The sequence below is a fragment of the Rattus norvegicus genome, chromosome 13, assembly GCF_036323735.1.
Source record: "Rattus norvegicus strain BN/NHsdMcwi chromosome 13, GRCr8, whole genome shotgun sequence".
Taxonomy (NCBI): Eukaryota; Metazoa; Chordata; class Mammalia; order Rodentia; family Muridae; genus Rattus; species Rattus norvegicus.
In genome coordinates, this window is record NC_086031.1 from 82033489 (window position 1) to 82055857 (window position 22369).

At 46.4% G+C, this 22369-nt stretch overlaps 2 protein-coding genes across 2 annotated transcripts; one reads left to right on the plus strand and one right to left on the minus strand.

Annotated features, from left to right (window-relative positions):
• Nucleotides 1-5190: 5190 nt before the first annotated feature.
• Nucleotides 5191-21990, plus strand: Aldh9a1 (aldehyde dehydrogenase 9 family, member A1). The gene is made up of 11 exons (NM_022273.2): nucleotides 5191-5369; nucleotides 7033-7178; nucleotides 9686-9815; nucleotides 11010-11144; nucleotides 12084-12280; nucleotides 12813-12953; nucleotides 15868-16056; nucleotides 16272-16359; nucleotides 18337-18478; nucleotides 19531-19643; nucleotides 21111-21990. Exons 1-11 carry the CDS (start codon nucleotides 5261-5263, stop codon nucleotides 21212-21214), a joined length of 1494 nt encoding a protein of 497 aa, NP_071609.2. The 5' UTR covers nucleotides 5191-5260; the 3' UTR covers nucleotides 21215-21990.
• Nop10l2 (NOP10 ribonucleoprotein like 2) lies at nucleotides 9004-9667 on the minus strand. Its single transcript, XM_039091407.2, has one exon. The coding sequence runs from the start codon at nucleotides 9378-9380 to the stop codon at nucleotides 9186-9188; it is 195 nt and encodes a 64-aa protein (XP_038947335.1). The 5' UTR covers nucleotides 9381-9667; the 3' UTR covers nucleotides 9004-9185.
• Nucleotides 21991-22369: the final 379 nt, after the last annotated feature.

Here is a 22369-nt window from a genome sequence, read left to right on the forward strand (position 1 = left end):
TCTAATAAGGTCTGTCCAGGCTTCTCTTGGACTCAACTTCTTCGTAAGGAGAAGCGTGTCACATGTACAACGCTGACTCCTCGCTCCGGACTTTACAAAACAGCACAAAGGTCACAGTGATCTTTTTTACCCTGGCTGCTAGACAGCTGGCCTTCTCAGTCATTGTGCTCCGGGGACATTCTCGGTTCCTCCTAGCTCTGTCTCTTAGTGTCCAGCCTGTGGAGATCTACTCAACCCTGAAAAACCTCACTATCCTCAGCTACAAACACTTCCTACCTCCCCTTCTTAGTTTTGACAAATTTCTCTAAGACTGGGTGGTTTATAAAGAACAGGAAACAGCTGTGTGTGTACCCCTACCCAGCAAAGGAAGCAGAGGCAGCAACACCTTGAGTGTGAGGCCAGCCGGGGCAAGACCATGTCGAAAAAACAAGACTAAAGTCCAAACCCCAGAAATGCACTTTCCCTCAGTTCCAGAAGCTCTGGTGAGGGCCTTCCTACTGCATTTTACCACCAGAGATCAGAAAGAAACTAATGAGCCCTCGCCCCTAGCTCTTTTAGAAAAGTATTTATCAACACATGAGGATGGAGCCCTCCTAACCTAATTTACTCCCCAAAGGCCCCACCTCCCGGTACAGTCACATTTAGAACTACGTTTTCAATACATGACTTATGGAGAGGGCATATTAAAGACAAAGCAATCTCGGTATCATTTTGAGGGAGGAGACAGTAATTGTAAAACATTATATGGTTAATGCAGTGTGTGCTACTATTAAAAGGCGGGGTCCATTAGGAGGTGGGTTTGTCACGAGTGTGGCTAACTCATGGCTTGGAGCTTGTGACTTCATAAGAGAGAAAAGAAGGTGTGTGGCACTATTCACCATAGCCAAGTTAGCGGTCCATGAACAGATGACCAGAGAAAACCCAACAAACACACGCAACAGAGTAATGAACAACAAAATTATTGTCATTTGCAAACAAAAGTGAATGAATCTAGAAATCCTCATGTTAAAATAAACCAGACTGAGAGAGACAAGTCTCACAAGTCAAATCTAGACTTAAAATACACACACACACACACACACACACACACACACACTGTATTGCGTACAGTAAAAATACATAGCACACATATGTATCATGAAACTACAAGTGGGACTCTTAAGGGGGAAGCAGGGAACCAGGGACAGGGGTGTTAATGATAGGGGAGAATTAGAGCAAACGAGATGCTATACACCGATACCATAGCAACACCATAACAAAACCTATCACTTTGTACGATGGACATACAGAATTTTCTCTTGCAAAATATTAGGTGCAAGAGAAAAGCCTCTAGTTTCCTTCTGCAATAAAAGAACGTGGCAAGAAGGCGGCGCCTTTAGAATAGGGCGGGTGCACCGCACAGGCTGGATCTGCTGCTCACGTAAGACACCTGCTTCCTTCTGTTTTCTATGACTTACTGAGCTGAAGGCATTTTCTTACAGCACCTAATCAGACAGAGACAGTGTCTCCAGTAAGTTTTAGTTATTAACATTATTCATGGTCAATGAGGTATTTTTTTCTTTTAAAAAAACCCAACAGCCCATAGTTTTACATTATGGTGTAAGTCTCTGTATTTGGAGCTTGAGGCGGGAAAGCCTGTGTTGCAGGTCGGTTTAAGCTACTCAGGGGACACAAGGCCTGCACAGTGAGATCCTGTGTCACGAAAACCAAAACATATGAATCAACTGCGACAAGCCAAAAAGCAAATACACAAAAACCCACACATAATGTTTAAGGCTGAGAATCGACCCGGGGCAGAGCTTTGGCCTAACATGGAGGAGCCCATAGGGGTTGTTGAATATGTTGGTTTAATCAGCAACACGCGTGAAAAAAAAATTATACTTCATTTTTTTTACAATGACCATGAAGTTTATTTGTTAAACTACTTACTTTGAAATACTATAAACTTAGAAAATTATACTAAGTATTTGCTTAACTTTTGAAAAAAAATTTTTTTTACTACATACAAACATATACAGTTAGATGATTAAAGTTCTTCCTGGCTCTAGAATAAACACCGAGATGACCAATTAGAGATATGTCTGACACAGAGGAAGGACTTGAAAGGATTTCCTCATAACCCTGCTCTCTCAGCTCGCATAGGCAATCTAAGTGTTTCCGGAAACTACCTGTAGTTTCTAGGCGATTATCAGCTCTAAGATCGAATTCCAAAAGGCATGACTCTGAATTCTGTTGGAAACCAGGACGGCCTGAGAAACTGCAGAAATTGCTCTTGTTTAAGTTGTTTTGCTTATTTATGTGCGTGTGGTTTTTAAAGATTTATCTTACGTATTTCATGTATATGAGTGCATTGTTGCTGTCTTCAGACACACCAGAAGGGGACATCGAATCCCATCACAGATGGTCATGAGCCACCATGTGGTTGCTGGGAACTGAATTCAGGACCTCTGGAAGAGCAGCAGTCAGTGCTCCTAACCACTGAGTCATCTCTCCAGCCTTTTTTTGTTTTGTTTTGTTTTGTTTATGTGTTTTTGAGACAGGGTCTCACTATGTAGCCCTGGCTATCCTGGAGCTCAGTATGTAGGCCTCCAACTTGCAGAGATCCTTCTGCCTCTGCCTCTGAAGTGTGTGTGTTGCTCCTGTAATAACACTTGTACAGTGCTTTCGACTTTTGCCTCACTACCACATATCCTGTTTAACACCAAGTTAATAGATATCAAACCTAGCCTTCGAAACTACTGAAAAGAAAAATGCCATCTTCTCAAGTTGGAAAAGCTTGTCCCATGTCAGGACACACACTCACTAGAGTCATGGTTGCAGTGACTCTGGTTTCCATTACTGCTCATTAGCCTCTCGACAGATATCCGCGAAGAACTTTATCCTAGCAATAGGCTGTGTAGAAACCCACACAGGTAGAAAGTTAAACTCTGTATATGAAGACTAGGAGGGCATGCACATTTTACATAGAATTTGATATGCAATCTGCTTTAAGAAAAAGGCCTGGGGGAGTTGGGGATTTAGCTCAGTGGTAGAGTGCTTGCCTAGCAAGCGCAAGGCCCTGGGTTCAGTCCTCAGCTCTGGGAAAAAAAAAAATAAAGAAAAAGGTCTAGGAAAATGTCCAGGAAGCAGATTAGATTTTGAATTATTCTTTCTTTCTGTATTTCTTTGTGAATCATTTTCTGGCTTTACTGAAGAAATAACAAGAGTTATAGACATTAATGTTCAGGGAGTAAAAGTGTGTGTATGTGTGCTATGTATGAGTAAGGGTGTAACTAATGTACAACTCAACTCTAGCCATACCCTGACACCAGGATGCTTGGGGATTGTGGGGAGCAATGGCCTTGGATGAGAAGATGGACTTTCAAGGACTTTCTCCTTGGGGAGCCTGAAGATGAGAAGGGGATCAAGTTATATTTCTTCTGTACCTCCAGTTATTTAGAGAGAAAACACAGAACTGAGGGGATTTTAGAGTCTCCCCAGTGTGGCTTTAAGCAAACTTCTGGGCATGCTTTTTTTCCAGGGCTGTCCTTCCCCATCCAGTCTTTCTGTCAGAATGTCTGCCTGACAGCATTCACCCACCTGAGGATGCTTCTCTTTTGCCACCCGCTGAGCTCCTGTGGTCTTCCTTCTGTATTCTTAGATGACCTTATAACTCAGTGACCTGATGATCCGATGACCCTCTGCCTTCTGGATGCTTCCCTGGTATTGCTAATGAGGCTGTCTGTGTAGTAGTGTTACTTTGCACCTTAAGGCAGGATTTATATGGGTTGCAGTTTTGGGATACAGTCCCTCATGGAGAGGAAGGCCTGGAGGGACAGTGAGGGAGCTGGTCACGTTGAACACAGATGAATGTGGATACTCAGCTTCCTGCCTCCTTTATACTCAGCCCATGGAGCAGTGCTGCCTCCATTTAAGGTGAGACTTCACATCTCATTTAACCCAACCTAGAAAGCCTCCCACAGAAATGCCCAGTAGTTTAGTTATTAGACGATTCTAGAAATCATCCAGCAGACAATCAATATTAACCATTCTTCCTAGGAAATTTACACATTCTTTAAGCTTTTGCTCAGTGCAACCCCCATCACCCCCCTTCCCCCCTTAGGCAGTTTCAAAACCCTCTCCTTTTCTTGACTGTAAAAAAAAGCAGTTGCCAAAATTAAGAATGAATTTTCATACCAACATTCTGACTCGATAAACTAGGAGCGAATTTTCCCGTTGACTTTTGTAGGGTCGGGCCACACCCTACTTTTATTGCCGAGATTAGATCAACAGATGCCACATTTCTCAAACATACATCAGACGATCTAAATGTAACAAAACCAACATGGGATTGCTGGGCAGAATACTTTAAACATGACTGGTCATAAAACGACCAGCCTGTGTCTCTGTGCCTGCCAATGACCATTCTTGTTCCAGTCAAGTGAGATCACCAGTCATATGTTAACCACCAGGGCCAGATGTTTCCAGATGTTTCTGACCAATGACAACAAAAGCAACCCTTTGCCTTGGCTTAGGTTTTCTTAGTCGGGCACTGCTGTTTCCATTGGAGGACCCAAACCTAACATCTCGGAGGCACTGAAAAGGTTAACTTGTATAGAGAGCTGGGAAAATTGACCAAAATTTTTACTAAATTAGAACACATTCCCTAACACTGTGCTTTGTCGGTCAAAGAGATACAGTAAGGAGAATGTTGCAAAAACCTGCAGGAAGTCTCATTCCCCTTCCTGGAGCTCCTTGGGGATCTGGCCTGGAGGACTTGGGTGGTGTGATGTTCCATGCTCTCCGCTAGGCCAGAGGGCTTCTAGCCCTCATCTCTAGAAGCTCTCACCAGGCCAAGATTTCCCTTAACTATGCTGGCTGGCCCTAAGCTACTCACTCCAGCACTGGCCCCCCCTCCCACGCCACACAGCTCGCGGCACGCGGCCCCGCCCCTCCCCTCCCTCTGTCCCTTCCTCCCAGTGGCCCCTGCTTGGCTTTCCTCCCGGACACTACGCCCTCCCACTCACGGGTCACACCTCCCTGAGGCCCCGCCCCTTCATGCTCCACACTCGCGCAGCGTGGTTTCCATCCCTGGGCCACGCCCCCGGGACTCTGCCCCTCTCCGCTCCTCGCCTCTTCAGCTCAGCCAATCCCCTCCCGCCCCCCGCGTGACCAGCTGGGGCTTCCGGACGCCCTGCGCCCAGAATAAATGTTTCTCAGTGCAGTCGGACCTGTGCTGACCTCGCTCCTCCGCGTACCCCGGCCTGCAGCAGTCGCCGCCATGAGCACTGGCACCTTCGTCGTGTCGCAGCCGCTCAACTACCGCGGCGGGGCCCGCGTGGAGCCGGTGGATGCCTCCGGCACGGAGAAAGCGTTCGAGCCAGCCACCGGTAACCCGGCGCGGGGAGGCCCGCGAGTGGTGTGGGCCTTCCCCGGCCCTGTGCACTGAGTCTGTTGCCCCGAGTTCTTCCGAGTTCTCCGTAATGGATTGCTGAACTTGCGTGGTCGCGGCACGGAGCACAGAGTGCTGGGGAGGCTCCTGGAAAAGAGGGAGCATTTGGGGTGCGGTGGGAGTAACTTCAAGGCTGGAGCAGAGGATTCTGGCGCAGGAGCTGGGGGGGGGGGGTGTCTCTGAGCTTTGAGAGCGGGTCCTGCAGGAGTGTCTGCTGCCCTGTGTTGTTGACTCACAGGTGATTTCTATTGTGCCTGAAGTCCCATACGGCCTTCTTTGTGGTCCAGGGGTATTTCTGAACATCGATAAGAATTGGGAAAGAAAAGAAAAAATAGCAGCCAACAGCATCCAGTTTAGCTTTAGTGTCCGCCAGCTCTCCAGGTTAACAAGGAAAAAAAAAACATAAAACACGTGTAATCTTGTATAATGCTCACCACCGTCAAATTAATGAACTTATCCGTTACCGCCACGTAATTTCCACTTTTGAGTAGTGAGAACTTTCATGCTCTGTACACTTGGCAGATTTTAAGTGAACATGTATTTTACGGTATTATTAACCGTAATCATGCCGTTTACTAGATTTCCAAGATTCCATTCTTCCAGATACAGCCAACCTCCCCCACCCCCTACCCCCACCGTGTGACCTGCTGGGGCTTGAATAAACAGCACTAGCTAAGGAGGAAGAGAGTTCTTTGTTTCTTGGCTTTTGGGTTGACTTTTGTGTTTGTTTTGGTTACTCATTGAATATTCTGGGCAGGAAAAAATGTATTCTGTAAATCAGAAGGGCATGTTTAGTGAGAACAGTAAAAGTGCACTGACCAAGCCATGCTGAAGTGATTTGCTAGGACCTGAACTGCCCACAGAGGCCTTGAGAGCTGGGAACTGCTGCTCTGCCTCCCTCCCTGTACTGATACAAAAGCAGAATTGCCTTCAGGTGATCTCCAGCCATTTCCTTTCCTACCTGACCCCTCTGGTTGGTCAAAGAAGTACGTTTATGAAATCTCGGGAAATCCTTGAGAAAAACTGCTGAAGAATTTTTGTTGGTGAAGTTAGTTTGGGTTATGATCCATGAGATATGGGTCTAAAAAAAAATCTAATCTTTCTGTTATGCTCCAAGATAGGGATGGGAGATGAGACTTTAAGACTGGCCTTTAACTTCTAAAAGTGCTAATTAACCTTGGCCATCAAGTAGGAGTCTGATAGGCCCTGATTAGAACACAGATAAGGGAGAGTTTACAGCAGTAGGCTGATGACTTTCAAATTGGATTTTGCAAGGCTGTCAGGGACAGTATTGAGGAGCATCAGGAAATGACTTCTAGACGGTTAATGTTAGTAAACTTAGTTATCAAACAGAGGAAAGGCAAGGTAGTCTCAGACCGTGCTGAGTTTTAGACACCAGATCGTCTCAGCGGTTTTTCTGGAGCAAGACCTGCAACCCTTGTTGGACTTTAAAGGGATTCCAAGTAACCAAAAAGAAGCAGAAAAAGAGTTAAGAACTAAATGAAACTTGGAAGGGATCCATCCCCCAGAGAGTGCTGATAGAAACGAATCAGATGCATTGTATCTGCTTGAGCTGAGCCTGACTTTCTGCTTCTTCACAGGCCGAGAGATAGCTACTTTCAAGTGTTCGGGAGAAAAGGAAGTAAATTTGGCTGTTGAAAATGCAAAAGCTGCCTTTAAAATCTGGAGTAAGAAAAGCGGCTTGGAGCGTTGTCAAGTCCTCTTAGAGGCTGCCCGGATAATAAAGGTGTGTATCACTCTGTTTCTTTCAAGAAGATGCTGCTCTGAGGGGAGTTGCAGGTAGACTTGGATGCAGCTCTGGGTTATGGCATTTCTCTGCAATGGAGAAACGCCGTGCCGACCTTGATAGGTGAAATAAGCTTTCACTGTGTGCCCCCCTGGCAGCTGCCTGGGCATGCTTTCTTTCCTGAATTTGTTTTGAATTATAGCATGATCTTTATGGCTTACTTGCTTTTTAACTTAAATTATTCTTACTTAAAAGTGTATTTATTTATTTATTTATTTATTTATTATCTGTATGCTATGTGTACATGATTGTGTGTATATGTGCATGTATGTGTAAATACCTGCAGAGGTGAGGTCGGGTATATCCTTGATCTCTGTCCACCTTACTTTTTGAGATGGTTTCTGTCGGTGAACCTAGGGTTCCTCAGTTTGGCTACATTGGCTTGTGAGTGAGCTCCAGGGATTTGCCTGATCTGCCTCCCCCGTGTTGGGGAGATGGCTCTGATGCTGGCGTGTCTGGATTTTGTGGGAGCTGGGGACTGGAACTCAGGTCCTTGTGTTTACACAGCAGGCGCCTCACAGGCTCAGCCATCTTCCCAGCCCTGGATGCTGGCTTTTCACGTGTGCTCGTTTTTCATGTTTTATTTTTTGTTTCTGCTTTTTTCCCCCTTCTGATGATATTTAAGCCCGTCTTTTTCAGGCGTGTTTACCAGGTCTACTTCTAGAAAAATTCAGAGTAATATCCATCCAAACATGAATTGTGTCTTTGGTGGGGGTGTAAGGTGGGTTTTTGTGTGTTTGTGTTACATATGCTGTGAGAAACCCTGAAGGGTCTGAGAGTTCACCGGCTTGCAAGCCAAAGTATCTGTATACACGCATATCAGTGCACACGTGTGTTCTGAGAACACATGAGGCTTTGGAGAGTAGAGAAAAAAAGGTTTGTTACAGCCTGTACATGCAGTGGGTTGCACTACAGGGACTTAGTGTCTGCAGGCCTTCCTATCCTCCTCTGGGGAGGTACTGAGATTAATTGGGTTTCAATCAAGTCTCTGGGACTGAGAGGAAAGGATCACTATGGTTATCACCCCAGAGTATAAAGTGATGGCCTTGGGAACAGGAACTCCCAGCTCCAAAGGTCTCTTTCTAGGGTAATGTAATCTCTGTTTTCCCTGACCTTTGCTCTTCAGTTAGCCTGCCTGGTGTCTTTGTTTGGCTAGCCTGGGCCATGCCAAAATGTCCGAGAATATGCTCAAATACATGTTTTATATACACACCCATAGTAGTGCGTACAATTTTCCTTTTCTTTCTTTTTTTTTTTTTTTTAGAGATTTATTCATTTATTATATATAAGTACACTGTAGCTGTCTTCACATACACCAGAAGAGGGCATCGGATCTCATTACAGATGGTTGTGAGCCACCATGTGGTTGCTGGGAATTGAACTCATGACCTCTGGAAGAGCAGTCGAGTGCTCTTAACCGCTGAGCCATCTCTCCAGCCCAATTTTCCTTTTCTTTTCTTTTTTTTTTGTTCTTTTTTTTTTTTTTTTGGAGCTGGGGACCGAACCCAGGGCCTTGCGCTTCCTAGGCAAGTGCTCTACCACTGAGCTAAATCCCCAACCCCCAATTTTCCTTTTCTTTTTTTTTTTTTTTTTTTTCAAGTCATTGTATCTTTAATAACCGGGCAGTAGGGGCTGGGGATTTAGCTCAGTGGTAGAGCGCTTACCTAGGAAGCGCAAGGCCCTGGGTTCGGTCCCCAGCTCCGAAAAAAAGAACCAAAAAAAAAACAAAAACAAAAAACAAAACAAAACAACAACAAAAAAAAACCGGGCAGTAAATCAAAACATGGAAAAAAGTCGTTCCTTTTACGGGCGATGCCCATCACTACAGACTTTAGTGAGTGAGAGGGGATTCTAAACAGCATGGGAAGGCTTCCAGGCTCACGGAATGAAGTGTTTGGTTGCTGATAATCGGCCGGGGGACGAGTAACACAAGAGATTAACAAGCCCTCAGAGGACAGGTCTTGGTTGCTGGGTCATGAGCACCTTGAAGCATTTCTTGATGGTGATTCGGTGTCTTGAGTATTTGTCATCTGGGGAGAATCGAGCAGGATGGGCAGAGCAAGTCTGTTGTCCCATGGGGTCAAATTTCTTTAGAGTATAGACGTGATCGCCCTGCTCGTTGAGGTAATACTGGAGAAACATGACTGCCCCTCAGCAGAAAACACGCGGGTACGTTTACCGCCAGCCGCATTCGCCCAAAGTCCAATTTTCCTTTTCTAACTGATGCTGAAATGAGGTTGCGGTCTGAATCTTTGTCACCCGGTGACGAAGAAGAGACTCCTGTGTCAGCAGGATTTTGTCTCCCTGTGCAGCGCCATTACTCTGTAGAATCTCGTTGGAAATGTCCGCCCTGTCTAGGTTTAGTACTTGAGTGACAAGTTCTCTTTAAATACTGTGTTGAGACATCATACGCTATATTTATTAAATCTCCTCTGTTCTACCCAAAGGAACGGAGGGATGAAATTGCCATTATGGAGACCATCAACAACGGGAAGTCCATATTTGAGGCTCGCCTGGATGTTGACACTTCCTGGCAGTGCCTGGAATACTATGCAGGCCTGGCTGCGTCCATGGCGGGTAAGCCTGGGCCGGGCTTCACGCCTCAGGTGACAAGAAGGCAGAAGAGCCGAGCCTAGTGGTGAAGGGCAAAGTCTTAAGTTCATTGTTACCTTTTGGGTGGCTTAAAACCTACTTTATCATTCTTAGATAAGGTAGAGGTGATAACGTTTACTTTCTTGGGTTGTAAGGATTCGGAGAGATAGGACATAGAGAGCACCCAGCACGAAACCTGAGACCTAACAGAGACACTGGCTCATCAGAGTCCATGCTGTGTGTGTCATTGTCAGGTTCACAGATGGGCCAGGAATGTAGCTAAGCTGGTTAAGTGCTTGCCTGGTGAGCGTGGATCCCTGAGCCCAATTCCAGATATTGCCTATTCTTCAGTGTGATGCCTACCCATAATCCCGAGTATCTAGGGGGTAGAGGCAGGAGGATCAAAAGGTTAAAGGGCAGCCTCAACCACTTAGTGAGTTTGATGCTTGCCTGAGGTAAATGAAACATCTTAAAAAACAAATGTTTGCAGCAGTTCTTCTTGAATGGTTGATGGGGCTGACCCCAGCCATATGCAGTAGGTGAACAGGCCAGGGTTTTAGGGACCTCAGACTGCCTCTGCTGCTGCCTTGTCCCCTCATTTCCATATCATTTTTACCTAAGTTAGGCACCAGAGCTCAGGAGATGGTTTTGTTTGTTTTTAAGTGTTTTTTAGTTTATTTTTGAAATAAGGTTATGTTTAGCCCTGGCTTACCTGGGCCTTGCTGCATAGAACAGACTGGCCTTGAACTCACAGAAACCCACCTGTCTCTGCATCTCCAGTGATGGGATTAAAGGCATGTACCACCATGACTGGCACACTTTTATTTCTAAAACTAAATGTGTAAGGTTATTCTGCCTGCATGTATGTTGTGTACACTTGTATGCCTCCTATCTGTGGGGGCCAAAATAGGTGTAGGATCCCCTGGAAGTGGAATTACAGATGCTTTCGAGTCACTGTGTGGGGGCTGGGAACTGAACCTGGGTCCTCTGGAAGAGCAGTCAGTGTTCTTAACCGCTGAGCCATCTCTCCAGCCTGCAGCCAGTGTTCTTAACTGCTGAGCCATTTCTTCAGCCCCCGCTGGGGATTCTTAGAGAATTAAATGAACCAGAATGAACTCGTACTACGGAAATTGTGGGGAGCATAGACATGCATTGTTCCTTATTCTGTTTTACCTCTAGGAGAGCACATCCAGCTCCCAGGAGGGTCCTTTGGCTACACCAGAAGAGAACCACTTGGGGTGTGTTTGGGGATAGGAGCATGGAACTACCCCTTCCAGATTGCCTGTTGGAAGTCTGCTCCGGCTTTGGCTTGTGGTAAGAATGAATGCCTCCTCCACAGAGAGCCTTCCTCCCTCACTTGTTCCCAGCTGACCTGCCATTTCTTTCTGCTATGCTCTGGGGCAGTCAGATCTCAGAGGCTAGGGCTTGTCCCTGCTCTGCCTCACCCCTGAAGGAATTTAGGGTTGAGGTCGAACACAAGTCCTGTCTCAGTGTATTTTGCATCTTTCTAGTGTCTGCAGTGTAGTCTAGGCTGTCCTTTTGAGTCAGCCTCTCTAGTGTTGGAATTAAAGGGAATGAAAGTCTCTGGTCTTTAACTTTTAAAAGCCGGGACTGGCTATCCTGACTTTCCACTAAAGTTGCAAGCTTTAAGTGGGATAATGCATGCACCCAGACCTTGATACGTGAAAACCCAAGGCAGGAAAACAAGACAGGGGCTGGAGAGATGGCTCAGTGGTTAAGAGCACTGCCTGCTATTCCAGAGGTCCTGAGTTCAATCCCAGCAACCACACTGTGGCTCACAACCATCTGTAATGGGATCCATTGCCCTCTTCTGGTGTGTCTGAAGACAGCGACAGTGTACTCACATAAAATATATCTTAAAAAAAAAAGAAAACAAGATATTTTAAAAATAAAACAACTAATTTTATATTTTTGTGTGTGTATTTTGCCTGAGTGTGTGTATATATATATGCATGTGTGCACACACTGCACACTACTGGTACCTGTAGAGGCCAGAAGAGGGCGCTAGATTCTCCGGATCTGGAGTTAGAGTTGGTTGTAAACCATCCTCAGTGTGCAGGAAACTGATCCCAGACCGTCCGCCAGGGCAGCAAGTGCTCTTAACTACTGAGCCGTCCATCACTTTGGTCCTAGTCATTTCTATTATTAATAACATCTTAGGTGAATTTGGAAGACTAGAAACCAGCTGGAATAATGTACTTTTGTCTAAGAGGAGCGTTTGGTTTTCCACAGGTAATGCCATGATCTTTAAGCCCTCTCCCTTCACGCCTGTGTCTGCTCTGCTCCTGGCTGAGATCTACACCAAAGCCGGTGCGCCTAACGGCCTCTTCAACGTGGTGCAAGGTGGGGCTGCCACAGGCCAGTTTCTGTGTCAGCATCGTGATGTGGCCAAAGTCTCCTTCACTGGAAGCGTGCCCACTGGCATGAAGGTGCGCAGACGAAACCAAGGGAATGGTTTAACAAAAGGCTAGCTCTGGCAAGCTGATCCCGCCCACCATGTAGCTTGCATATTTCGGATTCCTAATTTATATTGGGAATGGGCCAAGCAGTTTTGCTGGTCTAAAGTTTCCTATGAAGTATGAGGCAGAAAGAGAGCATGAGCCGAGGTTGGGCTGGCACTTCTCCTGTTCAGTGAGTTAACTACATCATGTAGAAGAAAGAGTATTTCCTCAGGTTCCTTCAGGTTCATTACTTTGACCAGAATATATATTCCAAGCCTTAAACATAAAAGTTTAAAACCAAACTCCTGGCTGTGAGAGCCCCGGGACTCGCCAGTAGGTTTTAAGTGAGTTCCTGTCTCGCGTCTTAAGGGATGTTCTGTAAATTCTCATAAGCGTTTGCCAAAGAATATTTTAAGTGGATGTGGCTCTGTCAGATCAAAATGGCCTGGTGGGTTGAGGGGAGTTAACCTAGCAATAGGCTGTTACGCTAAACTTCCAAATGCCTTGCTTTGCTTTGTAGATCATGGAGATGGCCGCTAAAGGAATCAAACCCATTACTTTGGAACTTGGGGGCAAATCTCCTCTGATCATTTTCTCTGACTGTAATATGAAGAATGCTGTGAAGGGGGCCTTGCTGGCCAACTTCCTCACACAAGGACAGGTATGCACTCTTCCCGAAGGGGCCGCGAAGGCAGGGAAGGGAGCGCCCCTCCTCTGACCCAGCAGCCCACTCCACACGCTGGACACACTTTGAGATTCGCAGGAGAGTTGAGCAAATAGAACAGGGCTTCCCGTGTGTCCTTGCCCTGGATCACTATGAGACCGTGGTTCTCAACCTTCCTAACGCTGCAGCCCTTTAACACAGAGCCTCAAGTGGTGACCCCAGGCACAGTTATTCCCGTCACTACCTTCTAACTGTAAGTTTGCTACTGTTGTGAATCGTAACGTGAATAGTTTTTGAGAGAGAACTTGCCACAGGTTGAGAACCACTGCAGAAGCTACCATGTTCACCCTTCTCTCGGTCTGCCTACACGCACAATGTGTAAGTGCTAAGTTTTCCTGGCGTGTTGTAATCTTTGTAGGCACAAAGTCTGTAACTATGAAATACTCCAGTGCAGCCAAAAAGCACAATCTTTTATAGAATTATCACCCTGTATCACACACACACACTAAGCACAGCTCTGTAACTATTCTTATTGGTGTTAACTTCCTGGTTTTTACTGCTTTTCCATCTGTAACCCTTACTAAAACTTGACCACTTATTTGACTAAATCTTAGTAATTGAAAACAATTTCTTTTTTTTCTGGGATAAGATCCAGCTGAAAGGACCAAAGTAGTACAGCGGTGTGGAGCCTTTGCCTCCCACAGGGTCCGAGACAGGAGCTATAACTCCATAAAAACCCCGGAAGAATCCACAGTGTCCGTCGACGAGGGTAGATTTAGTGTCCTGCTTGTTTCCCCCCTGCTCAGGTGCTGCTTCTTTTCAAAGAATTCTTAGAACTTATTTTGCGCATGTTAATGTTTCACCTGAGTGTGTGACTCTGCACCCCATGTGTGCCGGGTGTCCCTAGAGACCAGAGGAGGGCGTTTGGTCCCCTGGAATTGGAGTTACAGAAGGTTGTGAAGCGGTGCCCTGTGGGTGCTGGGAACTCAACATGGGTCCTCTGCAAAAGCCAGCGAGCCCTCTCGTCAGCCTTAGTTACTGTTTCTCTAAGCCACACACGTTTATACGGCACAGTGTGGGAATCCGGTGCACGCACAATGCCAAACAGTAGGTGCAGTCTGAAGTAACTGGAGTAATTGGCATTGTTTACAGCGTGAGTGTTGACGTTTTGAGACAAAGTCCCCCTGAGTAGCCCAGGCTGTCCTCGAATACCTAGTTTCCCATGTGCTGGGGTCACGGGTATGTGCCATCCTGCTGGGTTCTTCCTCTCTGACCGGAGAAACTTCTTTGATGTCTGGCACATTAAGGTGTTGTAGATCTATCTTGTTCTTTTTTTCCAGCTGAACTCTGGAATTAGCCATTGAAACCAGTGCTGGTTTCAGTGAAAGATACTTAGAAACCAGGTCCAGGTTCTTGGCCAGGGCTGTAGGTCAGTGGTAGAATAAATGCTTACCTGGCATTTATGAGATCCTGAGTTTAACCCCCTATTACTGCCAAGGGAGAGAGCAACCAGGATCTTAGTGCTTATCTCGTGAGTGCTACTGCGGTGGGCGTTCTGCTCCTAACGCTCAGGCCGAGGCTAGAGAATGCATGACTGTGTGCACAGACACATAGCGATACCACCCCCCTCAAGACAGGGTTTCTTTTTTTTTTTTTTAAAGATTTATTTATTTATTTATTCTATATAAGTACACTGTAGCTGTCTTCAGACACACCAGAAGAGGGCATCAGATCCCATTACAGTTGGTTGTGAGCCACCATGTGGTTGCTGGGATTTGAACTCAGGACCTCTGGAAGAGCAGTCAGTGCTCTTAACCACTGAGCCATCTCCCCAGCCCAAGACAGGGTTTCTATGTGTAGCTCCCCCCGCACCCCACATCATGGCTGCCCCAGAACTTGCTCTGTAGTCCAGGCTGACCTTGAACTCAGATCCGCCTCAAATGCTGGGTGGGTTAAAGGTGTGCATCACCACCTGGCCCCCCCCCCCCCTTTTTTTTTTATCTGCATTAATAAGCACAAAGTCATTCAGTTAAATCATTTGTAGTTTCCTTTCCTGATAGTGATAGATTTAGCTTTTCTTATCCACAATGTATTGAATCACCTGGTCCTAGAATAGCGTTGTGAAAAACAAGCCAAGTTAAAAGTTTCAGGTACTAGGCTGGAGAGATGGCTCAGCAGTTAAGAGTATTGTCCCGAGTTCAATTCCCAGCAACCACATGGCAGTTCACAAATATTTTTAATGGGATTTGATGATCTCTTCTGGTGTGTCTGAAAAGAATGACAGAGTACTCATATACAGAAAATAAATAAATAAATCTTAAAAAAAAAAAGGACTAGGAAGAGAGACTAAAACTAGGAGAGAGAGAGAGAGAGAGAGAGAGAGAGAGAGAATAGGCTGGAGAGATGGCTCAGCGGTTAGAGCACCGACTGCTCTTCCAGAGGTCCTGAGTTCAATTCCCAGCAACCACATGGTGGCTCACAACCATCTGTAATGGGATCCGATGTCCTCTTCTGGTGCGTCTGAAGACAGTGACAGTGTACTCACATACACAAATAAATAGGGGCTGGAAGACGGCTCAGTTTACTCACATGCATTAAATAAGTAAATAAATCTTTAAAAAAGAGTGTTATGGGGCTGGGAAGATGACTCACTGGCTGTTCTTGCAGAGGACCTGGGTTTGATTCCTTGCACCCACAAGGCAGCTCACAGCCCCGGAACTCTAGGTTGAGGAAATGCAGTGCCCTTTTCTGGCCTCCACAGGCACCAGGCACACATGTGGTGCACAGGCGCCATCATTATACATAAAATAAAACGTTTTAAAAACTGTATCGTGACTCCTTTAAAGTTGTTAGCTGTTTCCCCCCATTGTTTTCATCCCATACACAAATGTCTGTCTCGTGTCCCCTTTAGGTGTGCTGCAACGGCACTAGAGTGTTTGTGCAAAAGGAAATTGCTGACGCATTTACAAAGGAAGTTGTGAGGCAGACTCAGAGGATAAAGATTGGGGACCCACTTCTGGAAGATACAAGGATGGGCCCACTCATCAATGCCCCGCACCTGGAGCGAGTCCTCGGGTTTGTCAGGTCTGCAAAGGAGCAGGTAAGAAATGACAGGAGCTGGGAACGGTAAGGGAGGGTTAGCGTGGCTCCTCACCCTGTTCCCTCTCTACCTGACATTGGTGCTTACTGTCCCCGAGTGTTCTGCTTTGGGAGGGTAGGTGTGCATGTGTTTGCTCAGGCCACACTGTGCCTTTGGGGATCGCACATGGAGTGTATGCTCAGTACAGAAGATGCTGCCTGTTCTCTTTCTCTTAGGGTGCCACTGTGCTGTGTGGTGGAGAGCCGTATGCCCCGGAGGATCCTAAGTTAAAACATGGATATTACATGACACCTTGCATTTTAAGTATGTCTTGTTCGCTTTTAATTGGCTTGGATTAAACACTAAGTAGCTATAAATGGATATTTATAACATATGCAGTGGCTTAGAGTAAGGTTTGGCAGTTTGAATGACCCCACTACCCAGGCTTGTGAAGTACTTTGTTACTCTTGAAGCCCCTGGTGCCCCTACACTAGGGCAGCCATATGTATTGGTTTGCTGGAGACCACTGTTCTGGGAACAAGCTAAAAACAGAAAAAAAAAAACCACCCCAAAACTCAGAAATACAGGTTTGATTAAAGAACAAATTAGGGTGATGACATCCTCAGTGATGTAAACCACACCTTTCCTTTGAACTATAATGTATCAATATGACAAAACCAATTTGTTAGATGAAATTTTGGTAAGTTTTAGTCCATCTTTTCACTCTTAAAACTCAGCTTTGGGGGGTTGGGGATTTAGCTCAGTGGTAGAGTGCTTGCCTAGCAAGGGCAAGGCCCTGGGTTCGGTCCCCAGCTCCGAAAAAAAAGAAAAGAAAAGAAAACAAAACAAAAAAAACCCCTCAGCTTTGGACAGTCAGGTGTACATAGGCATCCTACTCAAACCCTCTGGCGATTCCAGCCGTCGCCCTGGTGCTAGTGGTGTTAACCTTTCAACACTCCAGCCGAAAGGCATAGCCGCTGATGTTGAAAAGCTGTGAGCGTACATCCGGACTGAGGATGGGGCTAGGTGTAATTGAACGAGTAGGGAACATTCGCATGTTGCTAAGTGAAAGACAGGGGTTAGACAATAAAGTATGCAGCCAAGTCTGTTGAAGAGCAGGTTTGTGTGGTACAGGAGAAGAAGGAATGGAGGCCATGTTAGTAGAGTTCTCTATGTGCTGGGGTTAAGTAGACTTTATGCAGATGGCAAAGCTAGGCAAAGAAAAGGGAACTAACCCTTTGTTCTTGTGATGCTGGAAGCTGCCTTGTATTCTAACATACAAGTGACTTGGAAACTCTGTTCAGATTTCTGGTCCCTGCCCTAGACCTCTGCCTGTCATTCTTAGAGCCTGGGACCTAGAGATGTGCATTGCCGCAGACTCACTGTTGCCATGACTTTGCACATGACAGGTTAGGACTAACTCGAGAGTCTGTCTGTGACTTGCTTCAGATTCAGGATTGGTCTGTTCCACACAGGCATGTTTCCTGTTGTCATGTGTCAGCTGTTCCTTCGCTCTCCAGTGTGAAACTCACTGCCCAGAGCCATTCTGTGTTACAGCCTTGTAAGCTGTAAATATTTTCACAGATGATTGGGTAATTGTTTTGAGCAATTAAAGAAGCTTATGGGTGGATTCTTAGTTTTCAAAGACTTGGAGTACTACCAGCTGTTTGTAAGCACAATCTAAGTGTTACTTAACCCTCGAGCACTGGCGTCTCTCAAGTGCACTGCTGCGGCGTGCTGTGTACAGTGTCTCAAGTGTAACCCACCTCTGAGGAAATTTTCTTTTCCTCATTTAAAAAGTTTATTCTCTTATGTCCCGACCACCGCCTCCCCTCCCTCCACTCCTCCCTCCTGCGTCTGAAGAGATCTTAGAACTGTCATCTTTGTAAATCCATGAGTAGCTGTTTTTTAGACTTCATGGTGAGCCGGTGTTTCTAACAGTACTCAAAACCTCCTCCTCGAGCTCCATGTCCCTGACATGTGCCGCCACCTCAAAACTTCCTGTGCAGTGTTGCTGAGACTGTAGTGAAGATCTCTGTAAGGGAATCCGTTACCTCACTGGAAACCGCCTTAGAAATTCTAAAAAGTGGTTTTAGAAGCACAGAGGATGACCCTCTAATATTTATTAACCCAAACTGCCATGCACAGGGAAGGCCCAATTGATGTCCACAGTGGCAATATCCTATGAATCGTTTCTCCCTAAGCTGTGTGTCTCCCCGTTCACTACACTGTTCACTGTGTTTTGGGTATATGAGATTATGGTCCCCTCACTGTCTCTGGTTTTGTTGTGAATGTCCGCAGCTAATTGCACAGATGACATGACTTGTGTAAAAGAAGAGATCTTTGGGCCAGTTATGTCCATTCTAACATTTGAGACTGAAGCCGAGGTTCTGGAGCGGGCCAATGACACCACGTTTGGACTAGCAGCTGGGGTCTTTACCAGGTACGTGGTCAGGACACCCACAGCATCCTGGGAGGGACGGGCTAGGGTGTCTCTTGAGGATGTAACCATCCCATTGCTCCCCACTTTGCTGTTGTTAGAGCCAGCAGCATCTCTGCTTGCTTCTGTTTTCTTTCTGGGGCTGAGGATCAAATTGAGTTAAACCCAGTTTGCTTCTTAATTTAGAAGATGCCAAGGCTGCATTTGGCCCTCTGCTTTTCTGATTTGGAGACTGAGTGCCCTTTGTCTGTGTGTGTTGGGGGGAGGGTACTAAGGATTAAGCCAAGGGCCTTGCACATAGGAAACAAGTGTCCTACATTGAGCTATCTCTAGTATCACTAGGCCTTCCTTCCTAACTTTCCTTCCTTCCTTCCTTCCTTCCTTCCTTCCTTCCTTCCTTCCTTCCTTCCTTCCTTCTTTGAGTTAGGTTCTCTAAGTTACCAACACTGGCCACGATGGCTCTGTAGCACAGGTGGGCCTTGGGTTGACTCAGAGTTGTCCTCTGACCACCCGACATGTGTGCGTGCTTGCTCGACGCTCTGTCTCTCTCTGTCTCTGTCTCTGTGTCTCTGTCTCTCTCTCTGTGTGTCTGTGTCTGTCTGTCTGTCTCTCTCTTATAAAAGGCTCTAATTTCTCCACACCTGTATCAGCCCTTGTGTCTCCATCTCAGCTATCCTCCTGGTGTGAGCGCATTTCCACTGTGGTTTTGGTTCGCATTTCTGTGGATTTCCCTTTGCTTTTGGCTGTTTATACTTAAGCAGCCTTTGTCTAACCCAGGATCATGGAGACATATTTCTGTCCTAGGAAATCTGTGTTCTGTGTGAGTGAATGCTCCACTTTTAGCCCTGTGTGTGAGGTTTTGTAGTTGTCCCACATCACTGAACAGTGGTGTCCTCACTGCCACCTGGTTTACAGACTCTTAAACCTGGGTCTGTCTGAAAGGGCTTCAAGTAGTTTGAAGAAACAACAGTTTGCCAGGATTTCAGGACCCTTAGATTTCAATCTGAGGTTTCTGAGGAAATTTGTTAATGACAAATACTGTCTTTCCCTAACAGGGACATTCAGAGGGCGCACAGGGTGGCGGCTGAGCTGCAGGCCGGAACGTGCTACATTAACAACTATAACGTCAGCCCGGTGGAGTTGCCCTTTGGTGGATACAAGAAGTCAGGTGAGGCGTCGGGAAATGCAGACAAACCAGATTTGCAGGGATGCCATCCTAGCCAGTACCCGCTCGCCAGTGCTCCTGACTCTGGCCTGGCAAAGCCTGGGAAATACAAAAGACTCAGTCCTCCCCTGCCTCACTGGAGTGCAGGCTAGGCACCGCCAGACAGCCCTGTTGTGTAGTGTGGTGTGTGAACTGCTGACCTTGTCTCAGGGTGTGTCTTGTTGGCCATGTTACCTTTTCTTACCCTGAGCATTAAACGCTCCTATGGGGCTTCCGGTCCAGCATGTCCATCAGTAGGGCGTGGGTGTCTCTAAAGTCTTGTTCCAGAAAGCTTGTTTTAACTGCTTTAATCTTCTGCGCCCTCATTAGGTATTCAGCACAATTCTCTGATCTAGATGGATCTAAAATGGTCCCCTAAGCTGCTGCTTGTGGATTTCTGTCACCACAGATGTGTGGTCTAGTGTGCTGGGGGTTTGAGGCAGAGTGATATAACTGTCACTTTGAGTTTTTTTTCTTTGTACTGTGGTGCCTGTATTCATTCATTTCCCATACTTTTCATTTAAACTAAAAATTGGTTTGGACACAGTTTTGAGAATCTAGCCCATAGTCTATGGCTACTTTAATATCAGGGAGATGCAGTGGTGGGCGTGGATAGGCCTCTCTCATACTTAGCGCCGTCCTTGCATTCCCTAATGAAACCCTACTGGTCACAGTGATTTTTATTAGTGGTGTAGGCTTAGGGCCCTCCAACCCCAGGCCAGTTTTCCTTCCTTTTGAGTAGGACAGCAGTGTGTGAAGAGAGCTGGGTAGATCCGCAGAGAGCCCGGCCTTTACCCTTAGCCAGTGTGGGCTTGGGCATAATACAAAGTCCACACGTGGGACTTCAGAGGAACTGAGAGTCTGCTCTTTGCACATGCTAGAGGTTAATAAATCTTGTTACATGGCCAAGTTTTAATGGACACTGCTTTTCAGGGCTGTCAGGTTGATTGTTTTAGAGGCTGCTTTTAACGTGCTTCTTGTTTTCTTAGGGCTAGGGGTTGGGGGGATGGAGAACACAGTTTCATGTATCCAGGGTTAGCCTTGAACTCATAGTGGAGCAGAGTTCCTTCTGCCTCGGCTGTGGGAAGTGCTGGGATTATAGGTGTGTGGCACTGTGCCCAGGCTAATGGTGCTGGGGCTTGAACCCAGGGCTCTGTGCTTGGTAGGCAGGCGCTCTACTCTACCAACTGAGCTATTGCCCCTGCCTTTAACACGTTTCCTTCAAAGGACGGAATATTCTTCAGACGTTTGTGCAGAGTAGCAGGCACCTGAGGTACTCTGCTGGCAAGTGTCCTAACACTGGCTGGCCCGGCTCCACAGACGAGCCTGCTCAGGGGACCTGTTCCCCACCCTGCCCGGCCCAGCCTGCCTTTGAAGCAATCTGACTCAGACCACTGTAGTGACCACTCAGCCTGACCCATGTCTTTTCAGGATTTGGCAGAGAGAACGGCCGAGTGACGATTGAGTACTATTCACAGCTGAAGACGGTGTGTGTGGAGATGGGGGACGTGGAGTCGCCTTTTGAAAACCAGTGACGTACATGGCCAAGCTGTGCAATGAGTCGGCTGCCTTGATTGACAGGCAGTGTAACTGAATAGCTTCTTACATCCAGGCTTTGGGTCATTAGTGTGATAATGGGTCAGTATTGTCCTCTGTCTTGCAGTCACCTTCCCAATTGAAAATGTGCACAAGTGCCTTTCCGATGGTAGCCAGGGAACCTGTTCTTCCAGGAAGTTCCGGAGAAACCGGTAAACCTCAGCAACACTGTTCAGACATGGGCAGGCCACAGCTCTGCTCATACACATTCGTCCCACCAACAATGGCAGTTTTCTAGTTTGATTTAAAGGCCTTCCTTCCTGGTTTCCTGGTGAATCAGATATATGTTCTTTGTTCATTGACAACTAAAACACAAATTCTTAAATTAGAGGCAGTGGTGTGGTGCATGCCTCTAATCCCAGCACTTGGGAGGCAGAGGCAGGTACATATCTGAGTTCGAGGCCAGCCTGGTCTACAGAGTGAGTTCCAGTACAACCAGGGCTACACAAATTAACCCTGTCTTGAAAAACCAAAAATAAATAAGAAGTGCATTTTAAAAAGTTGTTATTCGGAGACATTAAAGTCTTAATACTTGTGGAAAATGTGATTCATTGGCATTTAAAAAGCTATGTTCTTCTTGGCTAGCAAGACAGCTCAGTGGGTAAGGTCTTAGCACATAAGCCCCGTGACCTCAGTTTTATCCCCAGAACTCACATCAAGGTGGTAGCCCCTCCCCCAATCCATATAATGCACAATAATTAAATCTTTCTCAAAAGCTGTGTTTTTCTGTCATTTCATTGGGAAACCTGACAAACCTGGGTAATTGATGGAGTTATTGATTTGCCTCAGTAAACACATCCTGTCCCACAGCGGACACTTCTCTGGTCCTTGCAGTACAGCCTGTGGTCTTAGAACCCGAAGAGAACCTTTAGAATACACGAGTCACCTGCGTGCTACAGCGACAGTGAGTTAAGACCTATCACACTGTTAATCCTTTTGCTCTCTTAATTTGAATCTCACCTTAAGGCTGGATAGGACAGAGGAGAAAGCACCAGGCAGGGGGAGGTGAACCCCAAAAGTACAAAGGTCAGGGTGAGGCATGCCGACCTTTTATGGCCTGTCCTTCCCTGCTGCTGGCAGACCTTGTAACTGCA

Excerpts from the sequence above, each read along its gene's own strand:
- Nop10l2 (XM_039091407.2), bottom strand. The coding sequence starts at position 9,380 with ATGTTTCTCCAGTATTACCTCAACGAGCAGGGCGATCACGTCTATACT.
- Aldh9a1 (NM_022273.2), top strand. The coding sequence starts at position 5,261 with ATGAGCACTGGCACCTTCGTCGTGTCGCAGCCGCTCAACTACCGCGGC. Across the intron at positions 11,145-12,083 it reads TGCTCCGGCTTTGGCTTGTG|GTAATGCCATGATCTTTAAG; the intron begins GTAAGAATGAAT and ends GGTTTTCCACAG. Across the intron at positions 16,057-16,271 it reads TCAGGTCTGCAAAGGAGCAG|GGTGCCACTGTGCTGTGTGG; the intron begins GTAAGAAATGAC and ends TCTTTCTCTTAG.